Genomic DNA, 23,301 nt, shown 5'->3' with positions numbered 1-23,301 from the left:
TGAATGCCTACCATGCACAAAGCATAGTGCTAAGTAAGCTCTGGTGTTTCAAGGATGAAATAAATTATAGCTGATGCCCATATGGAGCTTAAACCTAATAGGGAAGATTAGACATATATGCAAATAATTAGAAGCTCAAATAATGAAACACTGGCGGATGAGAGAAGATAGCTTTCCTTGAACAGAAAAGGGAAGAAAGAAAGATAGAGTTGGTCATTGCAGATGGATTTTAGTTTGTAAGCAATTTGGGAAGAGAAAAGAAGGAAAAACTAAATCCTGGGCCCAGCTTTTACACATGTCTGAGAACATCTGTGTCTTTGTCCTGTCATATCAGGAGGTTTCACACATACTGAAGGATTTCACCAGCTGTAAATCTATAGTCAACAACTAATTCTCTGCGCAGAACAAATAGTGGCTGAAAGCCTGGAGATGTTAATGTCCCCCTTTTTTTCTCCTCTGGAATTTCTATTCGTGCTTTGGAAATTATCTTTGACATGTCACTTTTTTCAGGGTCTGTTTTCCCAGCTGTGGAAAAGGCTGGTCTATCAGACAGGCAGTGTGGGATAATGGGAAGAGCCTTCGTCATGGAATTAGTTCATTCAGGCTCTGGCTCAACCACTTTCTACGAATTTCTTAGGCAAGTCCTCACCAAAACTGGGCTAACGATACAAACTCAGCAAGGTTTTTGGAATAATGATGTAAGCTCTCATTTCTATAGCTACTTAAAAAGTATGTTTCTTGTAACATTCCTATGAAAGAGGTGGTGCATTTCTGGATAAGATAACCTCATGTATGCAAAAGCTTTTTGTGAACTGCATAGCATTATACAATTTGAAAATATTAATACAGAATATAATACAGAATATAAATAGCCATTTCAAGCTATTAAAGGTATCGAAGCTTGAAACAGCACAAAGACTTTTGGGACACCCTGTGCTTTGGACTGAAAATACTAGTATCAGTGTTTGCTATTCACTGTCCAGCTGGAAATTTTAGCCATGTAGGTTTGTAATTCTCATTGTCTCACCTACATTGTTTGTACTCAGAAGTAATTCCATAATGATCACACTGTCTAGACAGACCATGTTTATTAGACTCGGAGATGCCATTTGTTTTCCATCTGAAAAACTGGCACAAATGGTCTTAGTCATTTTCTTTTTGTGTTTTAAAGATTACTGCCTAAAAGAGGGTTTAGATCTCTGGAAGAACAGGGAAAGATTTGTTAGAATTTTTTAAGGCTGCCCTAAAGTTTTTAAAATTTCAAAGTATTTAATGTTCTATTGTATCTTATCTCAATATCTAAAAAATCCTAGATTTTATCTCTGTGGATACCTCCTCTCTCTGTTGAAACAGTTCGAAACCTGTCCATGCCATTAGCATGGTATCTGCCACATTTATCATTGTTGTTTGGTCATGTCCAAGTCTCCATGACCCACTTTGGAGTTTTCTTGGCAAAGATACTGGAGTGGTAGGCCTTTTCCTGTTCCAGCTCATTTTATAGATGAGGAAACTAAGGCAAACAGGGTTAAATGACTTGCCTAGAGTCACCCAGCTAGTAAGTGTCTGAGGCCAGATTTGAGCTTCCTAACTCCAGGGCAGCACTCCTACCTGCCCCATCTGGCACAAGAGTTGGTGCTTAATAATCACTTGCTTATTTGATTGATTATTGGTGGTATTTATGAGTTACTCAGGCTGGGGGAAAGCCTACTTTTTGACCCTTCTGCTGTTGAACTTGAGTAAGTGAATCAGATGGGTCTCTACTCAACCTTAGTAGCTTAGCGTAGACCTTTCAGTTTGGGAAACCCAAGTTGACACAATATAGGGCTTTGGAGAAGAATTTCAGTGGGGGCTGTTGATCTTACAGTATGATTTAGTGCTTTTTAATGCTGGCTTCTTAACAACCTGTTTGTTTTACACCTGATTTCTTATTATTGTACCTGTTTTAAAGCGATATCTTGCTTAGACTGAATTTTGAGGACAGTGTTTGTCCTTGGGACCACTTTATATGAATAAAATAGATGCCATTTGGACCGTTCCACCCTTCCAAAATTTAGCCACAGGTACAAATATAGGTGTCCTTTGTCCCAGATGAACTCAGGGTACATGCCCTTGGCAGCAACTAGTCATAAAATCTCCATCAAAACAATTACTCAAAGGGTGTGACTTGGGATTGATAATCTCTTAAAACTCATTAAATAAATACTTAGTAAGCACTTGTTCTCTGTTGTTTTTTTTAACTAGATGCTACCAGAGATACAGGACAGTTAAGAGGTGTAGTGGATTAAGTGCTGTGCCTGAACTCATCTTCCTGAGTTCAAAACTGGCTTCAGACACTCCCTAGCTACGTGACCTTGGGCAAGTTTCTTAACTCTGCCTCAGTTTCTTCATCTGTAAAATGAGCCGGAGAAGGAAATGTCATACTACTCCAGTGTCTTTGCCAAGTAAACCCCAGATGGGGTCGTGGAGACTTGGACATAACAACAACGAGAGATAAACACAGAAAATACGTCCCACACACCCTCACAGTCTAATTGGAGATAGGAATGAGTACAAAAAACCACCAAGAAACAAAAAACCCTTAAATTAATGACACTATAGTAAAGCATTATATAGCAAGTGCTTGTCTTCTTTCCTCCATTGCGACTGCTATTTTGGGAGTTCCTAGAGATTTGCAGAGAAGAGGCATTCTAGCCAGTATCTAGATGTTGAAAACCAGAGCCCTGTATTTAGCATGCATTGATTTACCTAGGGGGAGACCTGTGGCTTAACTTGAGATACCTAGGGACTTGTGGAATGTGCCAAGCAAAGACGGAAGGATACTTTTGACTAGGAACAACTCAACCTGTAGAGAGATACAATATATCCATGTTCCTGGGCTTTAGTTGTGGTGAATTTTCAGACCATAGAAAGAAGGAAAGGCAATGAGTGATCCAATGAAAGGCATGCCTTTAACACATAGTCAGTGCTAAATAAAGGGCAGTTAGATGGCAAAGTGGAAAAAACACTATGCTCAGAGTCAGAAGACTCATCTTCCTGAGTTCAAATCTGACCTCGGACCTTTAACCACGTTTTCCTCAGTTTCTTCATGTCACATGAACTGGAGAAGGAAATGGCAAACTACTCCAGTATCTTTGCCAAGAAAACGCCAAATAAAGTCACAAAGTGTTGAATATGTCTAAAAATGACTAAACAACAAAAAATGCTAGGTAAGTGCTTGTTCATTGATCCAGCTACCTCATATTTAGAGTTGAGGTACAGGTTCTTGGTTGTTTTCTCACATTTAGCACGATTCTAAGGGAAAAACCAGAACCCTTTATGTAACTTTCTCCTAAAACATTAAAATAATAATAACCAGCTATGATAGGAACCATTTATTCAAAAGCTGAAGGATTGATTGCTTTAATTTCTTTGCTGCCTCTTTTTTGTGTTTATTTGCCTGAAATTACTGTTGTAAAAACTTTATCAGCCACACTTTTGATTCTTTATGAAGAGAAATATAAACTAACCAAGAGAGGCATATGTACCAGGAGGCTGGTGTGTGCTGCTACTGTCCCTCAGTGACTTGCAGGGTGAAATTGCTGGGATTCCCTTGCACTCCATTTGTATGGGATACTTGATTTATCTCTGCTCATGTGCCAGAATCGGGGAGTGACAGTGGGGTTGTCCTCCTAAAAGTATGTTGGTCACGTGTTCAAGATGGCCAGGGTGTTGAGTCAGATTTGAATAGTCTGTCTCATACAATATCAATATACTTTTAGATTAATTCCAGTTCCCATTCTCCCTGAAGCACTTAACATTTTTTTTAGTGAATGGGGGGAGGTGTATATTGGGATGAAGGGAACTGCCAATTTTTGTCTTCCCCTTTAAAACTACCCAGCTGTTGCTTTCTTTCCCACCAGCTGGAACTCACATCATGACCCTACTAGGGTAAAGTAACATGCTGGCTTACGTTGCCTTTTCAAAAGACTTCTGCCTCTAGAACTTTGTACAGTGCTGGATTTAAGGAAAACTATAGTAATCAAGGTTTTGTTGAACTAAAATAAAAAATGGGAGCCACTTCCCCATAGATAAGGATCTCTGCAGGTCACATTATATGATTTAGTTTAAAAATATAATATTATCTATGTTTTATTGTATTTTTATTTTATTAAATATTTCCCAATTATATTTTAATGTAGTTGAGGTTTCTTTTGGGAGTGTCTGGGTGACATTTTTGACACCACTAGCACAGAGGATAGAGTGCCAGATTTGGAGTCAGGAAGAGCCAAGTTCATATCCTGTCTTAGACACTTATTTGAATATATCTGATGTCCCAAAAGTCCTAGTAGAATTCTCTTATTAAAAGCTTAACACTACACTAAGACTTTTAGGAGTGTGTATGCCTGTATGTACATATGTACATGTACATATGTATGTGTAGTATGTGTGTTATATATAAATATGATATGTATATGATAGTTATAAATATATATGGTATAGGTAATGATTAAATATATGCCTGTGTTATATAAAAATATGTGGGCAGCTAGGTGATACAGTGAATAGAGTGCTGAGCTGGAGTCAGGAAGACACATTTTCCTGAGTTCAAATCTGGCCTTAAATGCTTAACTAGCTCTGTGACCATGGGCAAATCACTTGACCCTATTTACCTCAGTTTCTTCATGAGCCAGAGATGGAAATGGCAAACCACTGCAGTATCTTTGCCATGAAAACCCTAAATGGGATTACAAACAGCTGGGCATGATTGAAAGAACAGCTGAACCACAACAAAAATATAAATATATAAGTACATAAAAATAAATACATTCCTGTTGTGTCAGTATGTGTGTGTGTATGTGTATGTGTGTGTGTATGTGTGTATGTGTGTGTGTGCATGTATATGTGTGTGCATGTGTAAAATAGCCTTCCTTTGCTTTTACAAAGTCTAAGAGTGAAGCTTCACTGGAGAGTAAAAGATTTGGCAGGTCCTATAGACCTGGAAATGTTGTTATTGTAGGTCCAGTATGAACAAATGCCATCCTTAGTTGAACTGATGCAAAGTGAAATGAGCAGAACCGGGAGAACATCGTGTAAAGTAACAGCAACATTCTGTATCAACTATGATTGATTTAGCTCTTCTCAGCAATTCAATGATCCAAGACAATTCCAAAAGACACATCATGAAAAATGCTATCCGTATCCAGAGAAAAAACTAATAGAGAGTGTATGCAGATCAAAGCATACTACTTTCACTTTTTTGCATGTTTTTTTTCTTTTGCAAACTGTAATTGTTTTGCAAACCATTTCTTTTCTTTCAGAACATGATAATGAAAATATGGAATATGGAAATAGGTTTTACATGATTGCACATATATAACCTGTATCCCATTACTTACTGTCTTAGGGAGGGGAGAGGATAGGAAGGGAGGAAGAAAATTTGGAACTCAAAATTTTATAAAAAATGAATATTAGAAATTGTCTTTACATGCAATTGGAAAAAATAAAATGCCATTAAAAACGAGTGAATGTGCCATCTCTGGATGAGTTTGGCTAAGTTACAAGAAGTTTTCACCAGGTTAGCTTCAGGGTAACAACTTTTTTGAGCTCCCAGAGCCTTAGATCAGGCGTACACAACCTACAGTCCACAGGCTGTTGGTTTCACAGACCTGACTTAGATGACTGGGTTGTGACATTACTTGATAGAAGGAATACCCACACTGCTTGAGATGAGAATGAGCCTTATTTTGACCTGCTTCTTTTTCATTGATTCAGTTCCTTATGGTATTTATGAAAAATCCCCTGTATCATCTGATTTTCTTTTTTTTTTCATTAAATTTTTTTATTTTGAATGGAATACACATCAAACATTGATTTATGAACAGTTTCAGTGTGCAAAAAATAAAGGATAGTATATCAAACTGAACTTCAATTATGTAGTTTTAAAAAATTATATATTAAATTTAACAAGACAGTTTAAAAACCATTGATCTTCTTGTTTTTGTCCCTATCTGAACTCCTTTGTTGTTGTTGTTGTTGTTTTTAATTAATTTATTTAACTTTTAACATTCATTTTCACAAAATTTTGGGTTCCAAATTTTCTCCCCATTTGTCCCCTCCCCCCACCCCAAAACACCAAGCATTCTAATTGCCCCTATCACCAATCTGCTCTCTCTTCTATCATCCCTCTCTGCCCTTGTCTCCATCTTCTCTTTTGTCCTGTAGGGCCAAATAACTTTCTATACCCCTTTACCTGTATTTCTTATTTCCTAGTGGCAAGAACAGTACTCGACAGTTGTTCCTAAAACTTTGAGTTCCAACTTCTTTTCCTCCCTCCCTCCCCACCCCTTCCCTTTGGAAGGCAAGCAATTCATTATAGGCCATATCTGTGCAGTTTTGCACATTACTTCCATAATATCATCTGATTTTCATGGCTGGTTCTGCCAAGTTGTTAATAAGGTTGTATTTTACTCCTCTACCCATCTTTACCCTGTCCCCTATTACCTGTAGAGAAATCTCAGCCGGGCCACAGAGGAGCAGCAGAATCTCTCTGAGAAGTTACAGGATGAGACAGACCAGAAGGAACAGTTGAGGAGGTTGAAGAATGAAATGGAGAATGAGCGCTGGCAATTGGACAAGACTATTGAAAAGCTGCACAAGGAGGTAAGGAGGCCTGCAGGGCAGGAAGCATTGTGGAGATGAGAGATTCCTACAGAGCAAAAACCCACCTGGGCTCCTTTCTGTGCTAAGGATTTTCAAGTCAAGCCAAGTTAACAAACATTATTAAGCATCTACTGTGTTCCAGGCAGCATACTAAGCTCTAGGATACAAAACATGGCAAAAACAACCCATGTCCTTAAGGGACTTATATTCTAATGGTGGAGACAATGTGCAAACAACTATGTAGGGCAAGATATATACAGGATAATTTGGAGTTAATCTCAGAGGGATTAAATTTCACTCATGGGAGTTTAAACACTTTCCCTGTTGTCTTCTCATTGCTTCATCCTCCTCAGTTTCATACTCCATAAAATACAGATTTTGGGGTAAGTGAATCCCAAGATTCTTTTTTGCTCTGAGAAAGTAGGATTTTATTTTTTGAGCTAACAGCTCCTGCTTGTTTTCAGAATGCCCTTGTAGCATGAGTTCTGAACACATGAATAAGACTTCAACCCTAAATAGGTCATTTTTTAATGAGATGAAGTGTGTTCATCATTGAAGCTGTACAAAATGAACCAAGCAGATGTCCTTTGGGGGATTACATCAAAAGCATTTTTTCTTTAAAGAAAGTGACCTTCAACCTATACATTAACCTCTGGCCCAGGCACTTTGCAAAGTCTTTAGAGAAAAAAAACTGTCACTTTGGGAGAAGCAAGGTAAATTTGGCAGTATATCAGATCAGAGGATTTGGAGCTGGAATACCTTCAAAAGTTTTCGTCTAAATTCTTATTTTATAGATGAAAAAAAATCAATCCAAAGACTTGCCCAAGGTCACACAATTGGTAGTGACTAAACTGGATCTCAAACCCCCAAGTCTTTTTATGCCCAATCTAGGTTTTTTCCATTGTACCACATAGGCCCCTTAGGATGACATTCCTTAAGTAGAACAGGAGCAAAAAACTAGATTTCTAGCTGTCTAAAATGGACTTTCTATTTATCTTCCCATTTGGGCTCAAACTGCCACTGGGTCTGTGACCTCTGACAGATAAGCTTTTTACTTCATCTTACATGGAACCAGTCTATCGTGCCTCTTACCAGCCATTTTTAAATGATGCCATCTCCCATTTCCCACTCAGCCCACTTCCACCTCTAGCTTCTCTTTACTTATCTTATTTCCCCTAAGCTCCTTATGGACAGGACTACCAGACTTGTTTATTTCTATGTAATAAATGCTTAATATAAATGCATCTCTTCATTTATTCATGTGTATGTTTTTCTGTAGATGGCTGACATTGTGGAGGTTTCACGGACATCAACTTTGGAACTCCAGAACCAGCTGGATGAATACAAGGAGAAAAATCGCCGGGAGCTTGCCGAAATGCAGAGGCAATTAAAGGAGAAAACCGTGGAGGCAGAAAAATCGCGCCTGACAGCCATAAAAATGCAAGATGAGGTAATGGCTAGTTGGTTCCCTCCGTTAACCTTTGAATCAGGAATAAGCTTCTGATGTCTCAAAATGATGGGTCTTTGATGTACTGCTTTGGGGGAGGCTCTGAAAATTGTTCTTGGGTCTGGATGTTTAGATAAGACAGAAAAATTTTTAGAATTCAGCCGCGAAATACTTTGTCATGTGATTAAAGGTAAAATTAATGGATGATTCAGTTTTATCTAATGAGCATTTATTAAGCACCTACTAAAGGTCTGGTGCTATACTAGGGACTATGATAGAAAGAGAAAAACAAAGCAGTGCCTAGGGGAGAGTGTGGGACTTGGAATCAGGAAAATATAGATTTTAATCCAGCCTCAGATATTTACCACTTGTGTTATTCTGTGCGAGTCACTTCTCTTTGCTTCAGTTTCCTCATCCATAAAATGGAGCTAATTATACCTGTTGCATCATAGAATTAGGGGCAGCTAGATGATACTGTGGACAGAGTGGTGGGCCTAGAGTCAGGAAGACCTGAGTTCAAATCCAGCCTCAGATACTTCCTAGCTGTGTGAGCCTGGACACTTAACCCTGTTTGCTCAGTTTCCTTATCTGTAAAATGAGGACAGTAATAGCACCTACATTGCAAGGTTGTTGTGAAGAATGAGCTAATAGTGGTAAAGTACTTACCACAGTGTCTGACATCTAGTAGGTCCTATATGTTAGCTGCCATCATCATCATCATCATCATTAATTATGAAGATCGGTGCTTTGCCAGCCCTAAAATCGTATTTAAATATCGGTTATTAATGTGAATATGAATATAGTTCAGAGCCTCTAGCATACAGCCTTTTATAGGCTGGCAAGATAAAAAGTTCTTTTTAAGAAGCTAGTTCTGGGCCAACTTTTAGTTTGTGTTGCAGCTTTTGCTTTTCTACCTTTTGGTTGTTTAAAACAAAAAGGGAGCTCACTCAGCTGAGAGTGTCAGTGTATCCTACATTCACACACACAAACAGATCTCAAGTCACTACAATAGTCTTTTAGAGTAATGTAATGGAGGACACACACACATACACACCCATGTCACACACACACACCCATGTCTCACACACACACACACACACACACACACACACACACACACACACACACTTTTCACGGAAAACACAATTACAATTAAACAGAATGGGACACATCTGAACCAAACTAATTAGCTTCATGTGGTGACTTGGCTTAGTGTCCCCCAGGTGTCCTACAACATACGAATCTAAAAGTTCTTGAAAGTCTTCAGTGGCAGGCACATTGATTTGAAATGTAAGATTCCCTTCCAGTCATAGAAAATTTTAAAAAATAAAATTTAAGGGGAGAGAAATGCTAGAGGTCATCTGTACTCCTCTGGTGCCAAACTTTTTTGGAGTATTTTTTTAAATTCCCTTTTTCACATCAAAAAATTTCTTGGACTCCCATACCATGGCAATTGCAGTTTTTGTATCCATTCTTTGGGGGAAACAACATAATAAAGAAAAGCTATTCTGAAAAAGGTCATATTTCATTCTGAAGGGCAGAAAATACTTTTTCCCCCCTGCTTCTATTAAGCACAAATGAAGCATTGATAATATAAAACCACTGATACAAAACCACTTATGCACCCTTTTGTTGGAACTAAATAAAACACAAATGACAACCCTTGGTGAGCATATGGTTTATAGAACCCTTGCAATAACTTCATGGCCCCCAAGAGTCTGGGGCCCATAGTTTGAGAGCCACTGATCTGGTCCAGTGCTCTCATTTTACGGATCAAGGACCTGAGACCAAACAAGGTGAAGTGACTTGTTCAGTTACACAGCTAGTGAGTGGCTGACTCTGCCATGCCAGGCTGATTCTGTAGGACCTCTTCTTAAGCTCCCCCAAGGGCTCCCTAGAATCTGAAGTTTATTAAGAGCACAAGCTCCTTTTGTCACCCTCCCTTCCTTCCTTCCTTCTTTCCTTCCTTCCTTCCCCTCCCTCCTTCCTTCCCTTCATCTGTCTCTGTCTCTCTCCATCTTCCTTTCCCATTTTCTGTCTCTCCCTTTGTCTCTGTCCCCCACCCCCATTCCCTTTTCTCACTTTAAAAGTTGCACAAGAAAACAAACCTTTACTTCAAAAAATAAATTTAGAACTGTCAGCCAGACCCATGAGTAAATGCTAAAGAGGTTGAAAAAAGTGTAGGACTTTAAAAAAATAAACTTTTGAGGAGCTCATCAGATCTTAAAAGGACCTTGATAACAGGATCCCCAATCACTCAGATTCACATAAAACTGTGATAAGACTTAAAGTTGATAAGCTGAGACTGATACGCAGGTGTTACAGTTTCCTCCAGCATTTTTGAAAAATGTTTTTATTTCTGAAGTACTGTGGCGTTGTGGTTTAGTGTGTTACAGTTGGAGTCAGAAACACCTGCCTTTCAGACTGGCCTCTGACTTCTTCATCTACCAGCTGTGTGACCCTAGGTAAGGCATTCAGTCTCTGAGCCTCAGGCCAGTGTCTAAGACTAAATTAAGGACTAGGTTGTGATTTGTGTTGGTAGGGTCATTCTTAACAACAGTGAAATCACATGACTTTGGCATGTTTTGTTTTCATTTCCACAGAAAGGGGGAAAATAGTCTCAGGTGTTTCATCTGGGCATCCATAATCTGCCCAGTTATGTTGTTTTGTTTTTAAAATTTTTAACCAATAATTATCAAGCATTTCTCTTTTTCCTCCTTGTATGTCTCCCCATCCACTGGGGAAAAAAAGATAGCAATAAAGACAGAGCCACCGTATCACAAGCACTGTCAAGTAAAAGAAATTCTCACGTGGGGAACATCCAGAAATGTGTTTCTTCTTTTGCGTGTCAGTTTATCACCTCTCTGTTATGAAATGGGAGGCATTTTTTTTGATCCTCTGGAATCAGAGTTGATCATCGTTGATTAGAATTGTTAAGCCTTTCAAAATTGTTTGTTTTTATAATATTGATGTTAAATGATATAAATTATTCTTCTGAGTTCAAGACAAACAAACAAAACACAATAAGGAAGCTTCTGTCAAAACCATGAGTTCAATGTCCCAGACCACTTGAATGTTTTTCACATCTCCCGTTGGTGTCAAAAGGGTGTTGGTAATGTTTATTAAAGCACTGCTAAAACTAACAGAAAGGAGCGCATATCGCAAGAACCTGTGGGTTCAGTACTAGATGTCAGGAACACCCTAACCTGCAGGACAGGAACTTTTCAAATCCCACCTTCTGTACAAGTGCCAAGCTGCAGTTACAGAGCTGTTTGAAATTAAATGAAGAAATTAACAAAGATATAAAAAAAAAATAACCCCCACAGACATGATGGATCTTAGAAAAATTTGGTGTGTTCCCTTTGTTAATTGCCTTTTTCGTAACAAAGGTTTGGAAATTCTATTTTATTTCCTTTATTGAGAGTCTTTTAAACCTCCAAGGAGGAGGGTCTGTGGCTATGCTTAGAGAGGAAATTATCCTAGGATTAATGCCCCGGTTCCATTTATTTATTTATTTTGGCATAGATTTTTTCCCCCTTCTTACTATGTATAGTTTGGCAAAGGAAATGCCCAGTTAGGGTGAGAAAAGATCTGTTTTTTATTCTCATAATGAATAATGAAAACATTAAAATTAAAATTCTCTCTCACTTTATTTTGATTGAAGATGAGTTGTTGAAAAATTTGCTTTTCTTTCTCATCAGTCAATTCCCACATGTTTATTGAGTAACTACCACGTAAAATGTGCTGCTAGAATCTGTAGGGAAGACAAAGAGGTGACAGAAAGCTGGGTCTGACAAAAGAGGGGAAAAAAACCCTTATTATAGAGAGTTAAGTTTTGACTAATAATTCTAGTAGGAAGCTTCTTTTTTCAGTGAACAAAAACTATTTTCTCTACCTTACAAATCTTCCCATTGGGAGAAAAAAGAAACAAATAGCAAACTTTTTAGGACCATCATATGTAGCATTTAAGACTATATAATGATTTTTCCTCATTAGCATGAATTCTGCATGCCTTTAATTTTTTCCTTTCATTCTGTTTGTAATGTTTGAAAACATGCCATTTTTGGATGGGTTTAGGCCAAGGCTTCTAGGGTCAGCCTGTGAGACAGGGAAGGGATGTGTTTTGGGGCAGTTTAGGGTCTCCAGAGGAGTTACCCTACTCTACTTTCTAGATCCAATCCATTTCTTTTCACTGGGATATGGCCCCCTGGATGGAAGACTTAACTGCTAGTTCGGTGCCATCTTGTGGGCAAAAAAAATATTGTAAGTCACTGTGGCATTGGACAACATGGCATTTTCTTGCAGGGAGCTGGACTGCCATTAACTTCTATATGACTTTGTCTTTTGTTTCATTTGCATTTCTATGTATTCTGGTTCTGTATGTTGTTTTAGAATAACATTTTCTTAGGTTATTTTTTTTTTTAGCATGTTGTAGAAAGATCATAAAGAATTCATAGATCTTGAGCCAGAAGGAATTTCAGAGGTTTGCTAGTTCAACCTCCACATTGTAGATAAGGAAACTGAGGTGTAGGGATTTAAGTGAGTTGCCCAACAGTAAGCATCAGGATTTGAACTCAGGTCCTCTGCCTTCAGAACAAATGTTTCCTTTTCCACTGGACTGTTCTGGGATTTTAAATTGGATGAGACCTTAGAAGTCATTATATCTCCATCATGTTATAAATGAGAAAAAATAACCCAGAGAGATAAGGCATTGATCGGCTCTGAGGTATGAAATAAATAAGGAGGGAGGTTAGTACTTAATATATATGTTTGAAGGAGAGGGTTGAAGGACTGTAAGGAAGTGACTACATAAATTGAGGATGGCCCAGGCTTGATTGATCCTCCAGAGATGATGCTACTGAGCTTTAACCCTGGTGTGAACTGTCTTCAGCATCCTCGCATTTCCATGTCTTAGGTTCTTCTCCTTATTCTTTATTTCCAGAGACCTAATGCAGTCCCGTGGCTGTCTGAGACTCCTACTGCTTTCCCCATGCTTCAGGCATTTCTTTCCCTAGCCCCATTCCAAAACTCTAATGTCTTTTTCCTCACATAAAAAAATTAATCAGATACAGGAGTCCCCATTCCACTTTTAAATATTGATATTGGTCTAATCATTTACCCCTCTAGAGGAATCTAAATATGAAAAGCCTTAACCCAGATTCAGAAGTCAGTCAACAAACATTTGTTAAGTAATTATTATATGCCATATACTGTGCTCAGGCAAAGGGCACTGTTCCTGCTTTCAAAGTACTTATGTTATAATGAAGGAGGCACCTTGTAAATCACATATAAGATATGTAATAGAGGTAGAGAGAGTTTGAAAGGGAAAGCAGCTGGGAGAATTGGGAAAGGCCTTCAAAGGAATGAATAAATAATGGTGATGTTTCAGACATTCTTTAGACTAGTGGGACCTACATGTGAGGCAGGGAGAACTTTGTGTTGTCCTGGAAATCATCTCCCATCACAACCCTTCCTAGCAGTGCTGCTATACAGATCCTCAGTTTCCTCTTTTATAAAATACTTGCATAATTACTTCCTAGGTTTGTTATCAGGAATGTGTTTTGTAACCTTAAAGTAATGTGGCATAGATAGATAGATCTCTATATGTTTTTGCACTGTTCTTATAACTTCATCATTGTAGGGAGATGCAAATGAGGATTTCCCTCTGCCAGTATACATGCAGATCTATACCTTCTTTGCAATTTATAATGTGCCTTGCATGAGACACTGCCAGGTAAAGTGAGTTGTCCAGAGTCTCATAGCCAGTATGTGTTAGAGTCTCCTTAATTCCAAAGCTGTCTCTGTCCATTATGCCATGTTGCCAACATCATCATGGTCATCACTGATAATAATATAGTAATAAGTATTGGTATTAGTGGTAGAAGTGGTAATAGCAGTAGTTGAGATGGTGGTGGTAGTAGTAGTAATAGGAGGAGGAGGAGGAGTGGGGATAGAGGTGGTAGTGGTAATAGTAGCAGTGGGAGTGGTAGTAGTGGGAGTGGTGGTGGTAGTAGTGGTTGTAGTAGTAGAAGAGAGGAACTGAGGGTAGGGATAGTGGTAGTGGTAATACTAGTAGTATTAGTCATAGTAAATTCAGCTATATGTTTTTATTCCCAACCTAGGGTTGGGAAACATATTCCCAGGCACATTGATGGATAGAGGGAAAGGATAATGAAGTGAAATATTTTTCTTCTCATATCTCTTCAGCTTCCTCCTAAGTTAACTGAACAGCAAGTGAATCTATCCTGTACCTTTTCTTCTTTGCATACAAGTGAGGACATGGAACTAGGTGGATGGAGGCGGAGGTTGGCCGGGGGTGGGGGGGTGGGGATGGAAGGATGATATAGACTTCCAAAGACCATATCTAATTTCCTTAAGTGTCTTGACATTTCTTGTGAAAGCTAAAGCACAGCTTGCTTTGGTAGCCTCCCTCACGCATTTTGGGAATGTGTTGGGCAAAATCTCTCCATAAAATGTTTGAGTTGTGTTGATAGCAGATTTCAAGGGTGATGTTCATTTCAAGAAACTAACTTGGTACTTACTATATAGCAAGCACTGTGTGCTAGCTAGCTGCTGGAGGAGATAGAGAGGTTTAGAAAATGTAATGTCTCTGTCTTTATAAAGTTTACAGCCTGGTTCAGGCGTTCCTTATGTGGGGTCTATGAACTTAAAAAAGCAACATGGTCACTGTGTTTCAATGTAATTGGTTTCCTTTGTAATTCTATGTATTTTATTGTATGCACTTAAAATCATTATTCTGAAAAGGGTCCACCTTTATAGGTTTCACCAGACTACCAAACAGGTCCATGCTTCACCCAGAAAGGTTAAGAACACTTGATCTAGTAGGACATACATAACCATAGGGAAGAGTGAAATAGAGTGGAAAGAGCATTGGATTTGGAGCATCTGGCTCTTGTCACTTACCACCTGTATTATCTTGGGCAAGTCATTTAAGCCTCTCCGTGGGTCTTTTCTCATCTTGCAGATGGGAGGCTGGACTAGTTGTTAACTAAAAACCTTTCAGTTTTCAATCCTATGCAGATAATCAAAGAGATTTAATCAAAGTGCTGCATGAACTTCAAAGTATTGGTGGGATTTCTCTCTCCTTCTCAATGACAGAATAATTATTTCATCAAAAGAGATTCACATATCAAAAGGTCTATCCATTATACAGGTTTTTAATTTAGATTTTCCTTTATATTATAGGCTTAAATGTCAACAAACATAAACATTGCCACATAGAACAGAAAAATAGCATTGTACATTAAACCATAGCTTCTATTTTATACAGTTTTTTTAAAGTGTATATTAAATTGAGCCTGACAGTAAAATTGCTCCTCCTTGTCTGTAATCCCTTTTGCTCTTTTGTGTGTTCTTCCATATACTACTAATAATATAAGAATTATAACAAGTTTTGTAAAGCACTTCACTAATATTATTTCATTTGTTCTTCATAACAACCCTGGGAGGTAGGTGCTGTTATCATCATCCCCATTTTACAGTTGAGGTAACTGAGGCAGAGACCAGTTAAGAGATATGCCCAGGGTCACACAGATAGTAACTCTCTGAGGTTGGATTTGAACTAGGGTCTTTCTGACTCCAGATCCAGTGCTCTATCCACTGTACCACCACCTACCCTATTTATAATTGTCTACAGAAGCTCCTTAGGAACTGGATCAAATACAGTAACTTTTGTAACCCCAGGAATGAGTGACCCAGTAGAGATCCGAATGTGCCTGCCTTTATGACCAGAGCTCAGTCTTTCCATCAGCTTTCCACAAATCTCTCATCAGGATTCATTGTCCATCAGGATTTTTATCTCATTGACAAGATATAGGATAATGACCGTCTCTTTCTCCCTGCAGATGCGCCTGATGGAGGAGGAGTTACGAGACTACCAAAGAGCTCAAAATGAAGCACTCACAAAAAGAGAACTTCTGGAGAGAACATTGAAAGACCTAGAGTATGAACTGGAAGCCAAGAGTCATCTCAAGGAGGATCGCAGTAGACAAGTCAAGCAAATGGAGGTAGAGTTTGCATTAATATAGCACTATGTTGTAGGCATTGTGCTAAGTGCCTTACAGTTATTATCTCATTTGATCCTCACAAATGATCCTGATAGGGAAGTGCCATTATTATCCCCATTTTACAGATGATGAAACTGAGGCAAAAAGAGGTTAGGTAACTTGCCCAGGATTATCTAGCCAGTAAGTGTCTGAGGTCTTCCTGAATCCATACCCATCTCTCTCTTTACTGTTCCACCTTTGTGTCTTCATGATCAAAGGAAGGTAGATCTTGGAAACATTTGAAGATTTTCTTTTAGGCTATAAAATCACTTGTTTTTATTTTTCTTGAGAATTTAGTAGTATCATTTCAATTCTCTTGAGTTTTAATTCACTTGAGAATTTAGAAGTATCATTCCTTTATATCATAAAGATACTCTGGTGAGAGTGTGGGGATTCCTACGCCAATAGCACCAGGAAGGACTTAGAAATACTCTTCATTTAGAGCTCCTTCATTTTAGAGGTGACAAAACTGAGACCCAAAGAGGTTAAACAGCTTACTTTAGATCACACAGAAAGTTGGTTGTAGAATTCCGACTTAGAAGTCAGTTCCAGGGTCTTCCATGTCATTGCATACTTTATTTTGGGTTCCTATTTCTAACTAATCTTGGCTCATATATAATCCAGCTTTGCAGATATGTACAGTATGATAAAGGTGTTAAAATTTAATGCTACAACTACTTAATAAGCTATGTGATACACTTAGCACTGTACTAACCACTTTGTGGAATAGGGCTTTGTATAATAAACATCTAACTTGATCCCTGCCTTTGGGAGTTTACCATTTTGGGGGGAAGAAATGAAATAGGTAACAGTGTGAGACAATAGAAAAAAATCTTCAATTCATTTACTAGATAGGTATAAGTCCTTCAGACAACTTGAAACACTTAACAAATAACCCCCAAAAGCTGTGAATCAAATCAGAAAATCTAAATAAGAATGATGCGCTGAAATATACATACATAGGTGTAGTTGTAGATTCATCACACCCACACTTAAAATAGCAAATACTTAAAACCGTGCTGTCCAGAAAAAAAGCATCATCCAATAGGACAATGAGACTTTTGAGAAAAAGCTGGATTAAAATAAAACTTGGACCACATTAGCAGGAGTTAAGATGTCAAGATGTTTTTAGGAGACAGATGTTGCTCAAGAATATGGTGGAAAAGGATGAACTTGTAGTCAATGTAATTCTTGAATCTATTTTGCAAATAGCTACTTTCCCCTACCCTCTTCAATGGTAAAGAAACCACTTAGATCTAGTGAATATTAATTCTGATATTACCTATTTCTCTAGATATGTCTCTCCTAGGGGAAATGATAAACAGGCTAAATACAATTTTTCTATTTTCTTAAGATAGTTGCAAATTGCTATTAGGGCCCTAGCATGCTTATTTTCTAGAAATTTGAGAGCTAATTGTAAGACAGTGCACAAATGTTAACCCACATAATCAGAAGCCCCATGTCCTCTGCCTCACATGACCATCTCATAAGTCAGTTCAGAACATAGGCATAATAGCCACTAACCTAGACTAGGGAATCACCAGGCTAAAGTTGTTCAACACATGGGCAACGGAAACCCTGGAAGGACTGTGTCCTTAACTCATATCGTCCTAGGAAAATTAAAATAGTAATTTCTTAGGTGAATAAAGATGCTTTCATTAATGTTTTTCAGTTTGAATGGATGTTGGATGGATAACAATATGGATAAATGAAGCAGTGGTAGAATTAGAGATTTGTTGTTTTTTTTTTTTCTTTTTTAACTTGAGCAAAATTTCAAGGAGGATCTCTTTTTTCCATTTTAAACCGGAAAAAGAACAGTTCTCAGGGCCCCAACCAGTGAGAGGAGTACTTTGGCAGTCAATTGACCTTACTAAGAGAACTAGCACCTATCTCTGACTCTTACCTAGTTTTCTGTTTCCCTTGCATGTTTTCCATAAGGATCAGAGTCATACAGAAATTATTCTTTTAGCCAGCTGAGTAACTGATTATCAGTTAATGAGTATCTTCCATAAATTAGAGGGGGAGGGAGTAGTTAATTGAAGTGGGCTGTGATTCTATAGACTATCTTTTATGAAGATCTCTTAATTACATTGTGAATATTCTCTGTGAAATTTATAGAGCCTTTGAGTAGGTACATGATGCCTACCCTAAACAAACATAATTGAATACTGGGTAGATCTTAAGGATTCTTTTAGTTTCTAGGTATCCATGCTTGGCAAGAATGCCCCCAGATGGGTGGTAGCTACACTTATGATAAAAAAAAAAAAAACAAACCTGGTCTTGGTTGCTGGTTTTTTGTAGTCTCTAGGTCCTAGGCATTCCTTGGCCTTTCACCACTCACATGTGTTTTACCTTCTGTGCATAAAGAGGCATGTCTAGTTTCTCAATATATTTTTTGATCATCCTGAGGATAATATTTTGGTATTTTGATAGATCATGATCTCATTGACGTGTACCATACCTTCACTGGTCAGTCAGTCCATCAATAAAAATTTATTAAGTGCTTATTAAGCATATGCCAAGCACTGTGCTAAGCCCTGGGTTTAGTCCATCACATTATGTACAATCTGTTCATATTTTTCAGCAGATACTCCACTCAATGCAGTGCTAGCCTTCCCTTTTTTTTTTTTTAAAGTATCTTGAGAGTATCAATGGACCATTTGAGATGCCCATTCTCAATATGTGACTGGACCACCTGCTTTCCCCACCATTGATGTTCCTCTATCATGTTTTTTACCCTCAATTCTTGCATGTAAATCATTGCCAATAATGTGCTGTTGCCTGTTTATACTCACCACGTGCCTTTCTGTTGTTGGTTGGGTTATTTGTAATATTCTTCTGAGATTATGTTGTTTCCAGGGACAATATTTATCCATAAATATTTCAGAACCCAAATCCAGGACTGCCAATTACTTTCTAGCATCTGTGGCTCCAACTTAATCCAAACATTTAAAATAACAACGAACTGGTGACTAGAGGAAAGAAGTAAATGCAAAAGCCTAGCAATTCTGGGTGTAGAAATTTGCATTGTTTTTCCCTTTCTTTCTCCTTCCCACCCACAAAACTTCTTTGAAGTACATTTTCCATAACAAGTAATGAATTGCAAATAAAACCCAACTCAAAAAACTTGGTGTCACAACTTTGTAAACACTAATTTGGCAAAATTTGATTAACTTTGAAATTTGATCCAATATTGTCTTGAGTTCACTAGAAGGTAAGGATCATTAGCTGCCAAAGGTACACAAAGACTTTGCCTTCTCCAGGACTCCTAGGAGCAGTGGCACGAATTGGTAGGTGGTACATTTTGCATAAAATGAAACATTCAGAGCTTCTTGCTGCCTTTAGGAGACACTTGCTGAATCCTGTGTGAGTGTTTTGGGCTGTGCACGTGCTCTTCCATTTCAAATTAGTGCTTCATTGGGAACCAGTGTTCGAGGTGGTCCACAAAACCTTTATCCCAGCCCATTCAGCCGTTCAGCTTCAGTCTTCTCTCCTCTCTCCTCACCCTGATGCTCAGATACCATGCCGTCACACATCTTGTCTTTATCCCTTCACCCACACAAATAGCAATCCCATTTTCATGTAGTAAAAGCCCTGTTGAAATGGGTCTATGTGTGTCTGTTCTTTTGCAGGACAAAATTTCTCAGCTGGAGATGGAACTAGATGAAGAAAGGAACAGCTCTGATTTGTTGTCTGAAAGAATTACTCGAAGCAGGGAACAGGTACTGTAGTAGCTGAAAATGATCAGGCTAACATGAATGAACCAAAAAGAATGAGTGGCTGGTTAGAGCGCAGGTCCTTAACCTTTTTTTGTGTCATGGACCCATTTAGTAGTCAGGTGGAACCTATGTATTTCTCAGAACAATGTTTTTGAATAAGCATAAGATAAATACGTAGGATTACCAAAAAAAAACCTAATTTGGTTATCCAAATATTAAACAAACAAAAACTTTATAGATACCAGGTTAAGACTCGTTGGGCTAGAGGAAAACTTCTACTACTGCAGCTTTACCCAGTATCTCTCAGTACTTTAAGCCAGAGGTATCAAATATGTAAGTAGTATTTCCAGATCAGATTAAAATGCAGTTGGGAAATATAAAAAATGCAATAGAACATAGATGATGTTAAAATGTGTTTTTTTAAGTCAACATTCAGTCTGTAGGTTTTATGGCCCCATTTCTATTTGGACTTGACATCACTGCTCCAAGTCACTTAGGGACAATGTAAAAATTGCCTTGTTATAGCAACTTGGAATTCAAATTTCTAAAGAACCAAGGTAAGTGGTTACATCATAGAAAAATCTCCTATGCTTTAAGCTCCATGATGCTAGGGACCATGTCTTATCTAAGTTTTTTATCTTTTCTGTTTTGTTGTCATTCAGTTGTTTTCAGTCATGTCCAATTCTTTGTGACATCTTTTTTTGGGTTCTCTTGGTAAAAATATTAGAGTAGCTTTTGTCATTTCTCTCTCTTGTTCATTTTACAGATGAGGAAACTGAGGCAAACAGAGTTAAGTGATTTGTCCAGGGTCAAATATCTAGTAAGTGTCTGAGGCCACATTTGATATGAGATCCTCCTGACTCTAGGCCCAGCATTTTATCCACTGAGCCATCTAGCTACACCTATGCGTAAGATAAGTGCTCTGTTTCATACACTTTTCTTCTTTTAATGCATCACCATCACAGTTTGCAAACTCCCCTGTGTCTTAGTAGATAGTCTTCGTGAGTTTCTATGGCTTAAAAACAGTAATGAATTGGTAGCCAACCTTCTGTTAATGATCCTTCATGAAATTAACAGTGCTGGTCCTCAATCAGTAGATACAAAGATGTCCCTTAATGGCCTTCCTTATTGGCCCTTCCAGCATGGTAGAACTTATTGGGACTTACTCTTTCCTGGTATTGACTTCATGAACCCAGAATTACCTTCACACCATGATGAAGCAACAAACTAGGACTTTAGTAAATAACTTTGCCCATCGTTTGTACTTAACACAGGAATGCTGAATAAAATTAGAAAAATATCTTTGACTATCTGCTAGGAAAGGACTTGATAGTCTGTTTTGTAGTGTGTCTGAGAGTAATTAATTTTTCAAGTTCATGAAGTGATAGGACTTACCTAGCACCCTGCTAGATAAGTCACAAAATCACTCACTGTGACTTAGTATAAGTATGGGCACAAAAAAAGCTTGTGTATATTTTAGAATTACATGATGAGGTTATTATGGTCCTTGAACTAGTGTTGCCAAGGAGCAGGCAATTCAGATTGGTGGGAATAGGCCCATGTGCCTGAGTTTTGTTGGTTTCGATTCAGTCCATCAATTCAGCAAATGTTTTTTAAGTGCTAATTATGTGCAAGGCACTGCTGGGGGTGCTAGAACGGCAAGAGTAAAAACGTCACAGTTCTGTCTTACGTCCTGTAGTCCTTAGTGCACATACCATAGGTGGACTGACTGACCCAAAGTGGAGCAGTGGGTAACAACGCTGGAGTTGGGGTCAGAAAGATCTGACTTCAAATAGCTGTGTGGCCCTGGGCAAGTCACTAACCCTCCCTCAGCCTTCGTTTCCTCCTGCATAAAATGAGGTTAATAATAACACTTACTAGGTTTCTTGTGAGGATCAAATAAGATAAAGCGTGCAGCCCTTTCCAAACCTTCAAGTGAGTGCTAATAGAGCTGCGAGTCATTATTCATGTTGGCTTCCTGTGACTGATACCTCATTAACTTTAGAGTTTCTCTAAGTAACAGGAGTTTTTAACTTGGGGTCTGTGAATTTGTAGGGGTTTATTTTAATATTGTGATTAAATATATTTTTAAAGATATGTTTAATATCTTTTAAAAGTATCTTTAAATATATCTATTTTAAGAGTATCTTAAATATCTTTTAAAAATCTTTAAATATCTATTTTAAAAATATCTTTTAAGTATCAAAATATCTTAAATATCTTTATTTCAACATATTTGATTTCCTTTGTAATCCTGTGTATTTTAAACAAAAATCTGAGAGGGGCCCCCCTCATTTCCCCAGGTTTCCAGACGTGTCCATAACACAATGAAGGTTAAGGACCCCTGCTCTAAAAAAAGTGAATGCTTTTGGATAACAGTGGTGGGAGCCTTGGGAGAAGGGTGTAATCGCTATCATGATTAATGTATGTTTTTCTAGTGCTTTATTGTTACAAAGTTCTTTGCATGTCTTTCCTTTTAGACTCAGCTGCTTGAGAGCAGGACCCGTTTTTCATTTTCTTGTAACCCCGGGACTTAGCACAATGGCAGCACATTGAGGGAATTACTAAGTAATTATTCATTACTACGTATTGACTCTCTTAGATTATTTTAGTTAATGCTTCAGCTGACTCTGTGAGCTGTACATTGTACAAGTATTTTTATCCTCATTTCATAAAGAAATGGGACCTCTGAAAGATTAAGGCCCAGGTTTGTTTACACAAGGAATCAGTCAGGATTTGAATACAAACCTTCTGACTCCGATTCCAATTCCCTTTCTGCTTTACCATGTTTCCTCTTTATATCTCTAGAGCTTAGTACAATGCCCAGCACACGGTAAGTGCTTAATAAATGTACTTTGGTATCTCCTCCAAATGCACCTTTCTGTGTAGGCACCTCCTGACTTCTAAAAGCATTCCCTGCATAGATGAACACATATCATTAAATCTTTTAAGGACACAGATGATCATAGACTGATAAATTTGCCTTTCTAAATCTCCAAAGAATGGGGAACTCTTGTCATCTGCTTGTTCCTCAGTGCAAAGGAGACTTCTCCCTTGTGGTCCGGTCCATGTTGAATCATCGTTTATGTTCATCCATGCATTTCAGACCTCTGCCAGCAGTATGCCTCTTATGTGCTACACTAATTTAATGAAGTAGCTAAGTGAAAACCCAAAACCACCCAGTTGGGGAAATCTAACATAACATAATAGGCCAAACTGAATTTTTACCATGACTAATAATTTCTAAAGTTCTTGTGACAATTCAAAAAAAACACTTTTGGTTGTGAGTTCCTTCTAGAATAGATGATGATAATTTACATTTATTGGGCATTTTAAGATTTACAAAGTGCTTCCGTAATAATCCTGGTAAGTTGTTTAAATGTAATTAGCCCCACTTTTATAGGTGATGAATCTGAAGTTCAGAAAATTA

General features: G+C 38.0%; 1 protein-coding gene across 4 annotated transcripts in view; it reads left to right on the top strand.

Annotated features, from left to right (window-relative positions):
• Positions 1 to 23,301, top strand: part of CGNL1 (cingulin like 1) — a 199,736-nt gene that overhangs the window by 162,257 nt on the left and 14,178 nt on the right. For all 4 annotated transcript variants that reach the window (XM_072615748.1, XM_072615749.1, XM_072615755.1 and 1 more), the window contains exons 11-14: positions 6,487 to 6,639; positions 7,919 to 8,089; positions 15,952 to 16,113; positions 19,785 to 19,874. In XM_072615748.1, the coding sequence (XP_072471849.1) occupies positions 6,487 to 6,639; positions 7,919 to 8,089; positions 15,952 to 16,113; positions 19,785 to 19,874 (576 nt within the window). The remainder of the gene's footprint in view (positions 1 to 6,486; positions 6,640 to 7,918; positions 8,090 to 15,951; positions 16,114 to 19,784; positions 19,875 to 23,301) is intronic.

Source organism: Notamacropus eugenii, chromosome 1 (genome assembly GCF_028372415.1).
Source record: "Notamacropus eugenii isolate mMacEug1 chromosome 1, mMacEug1.pri_v2, whole genome shotgun sequence".
Taxonomy (NCBI): Eukaryota; Metazoa; Chordata; class Mammalia; order Diprotodontia; family Macropodidae; genus Notamacropus; species Notamacropus eugenii.
Note: the sequence above shows the minus strand (reverse complement) of the source record. Positions and strands in the feature narration are given on the sequence as shown.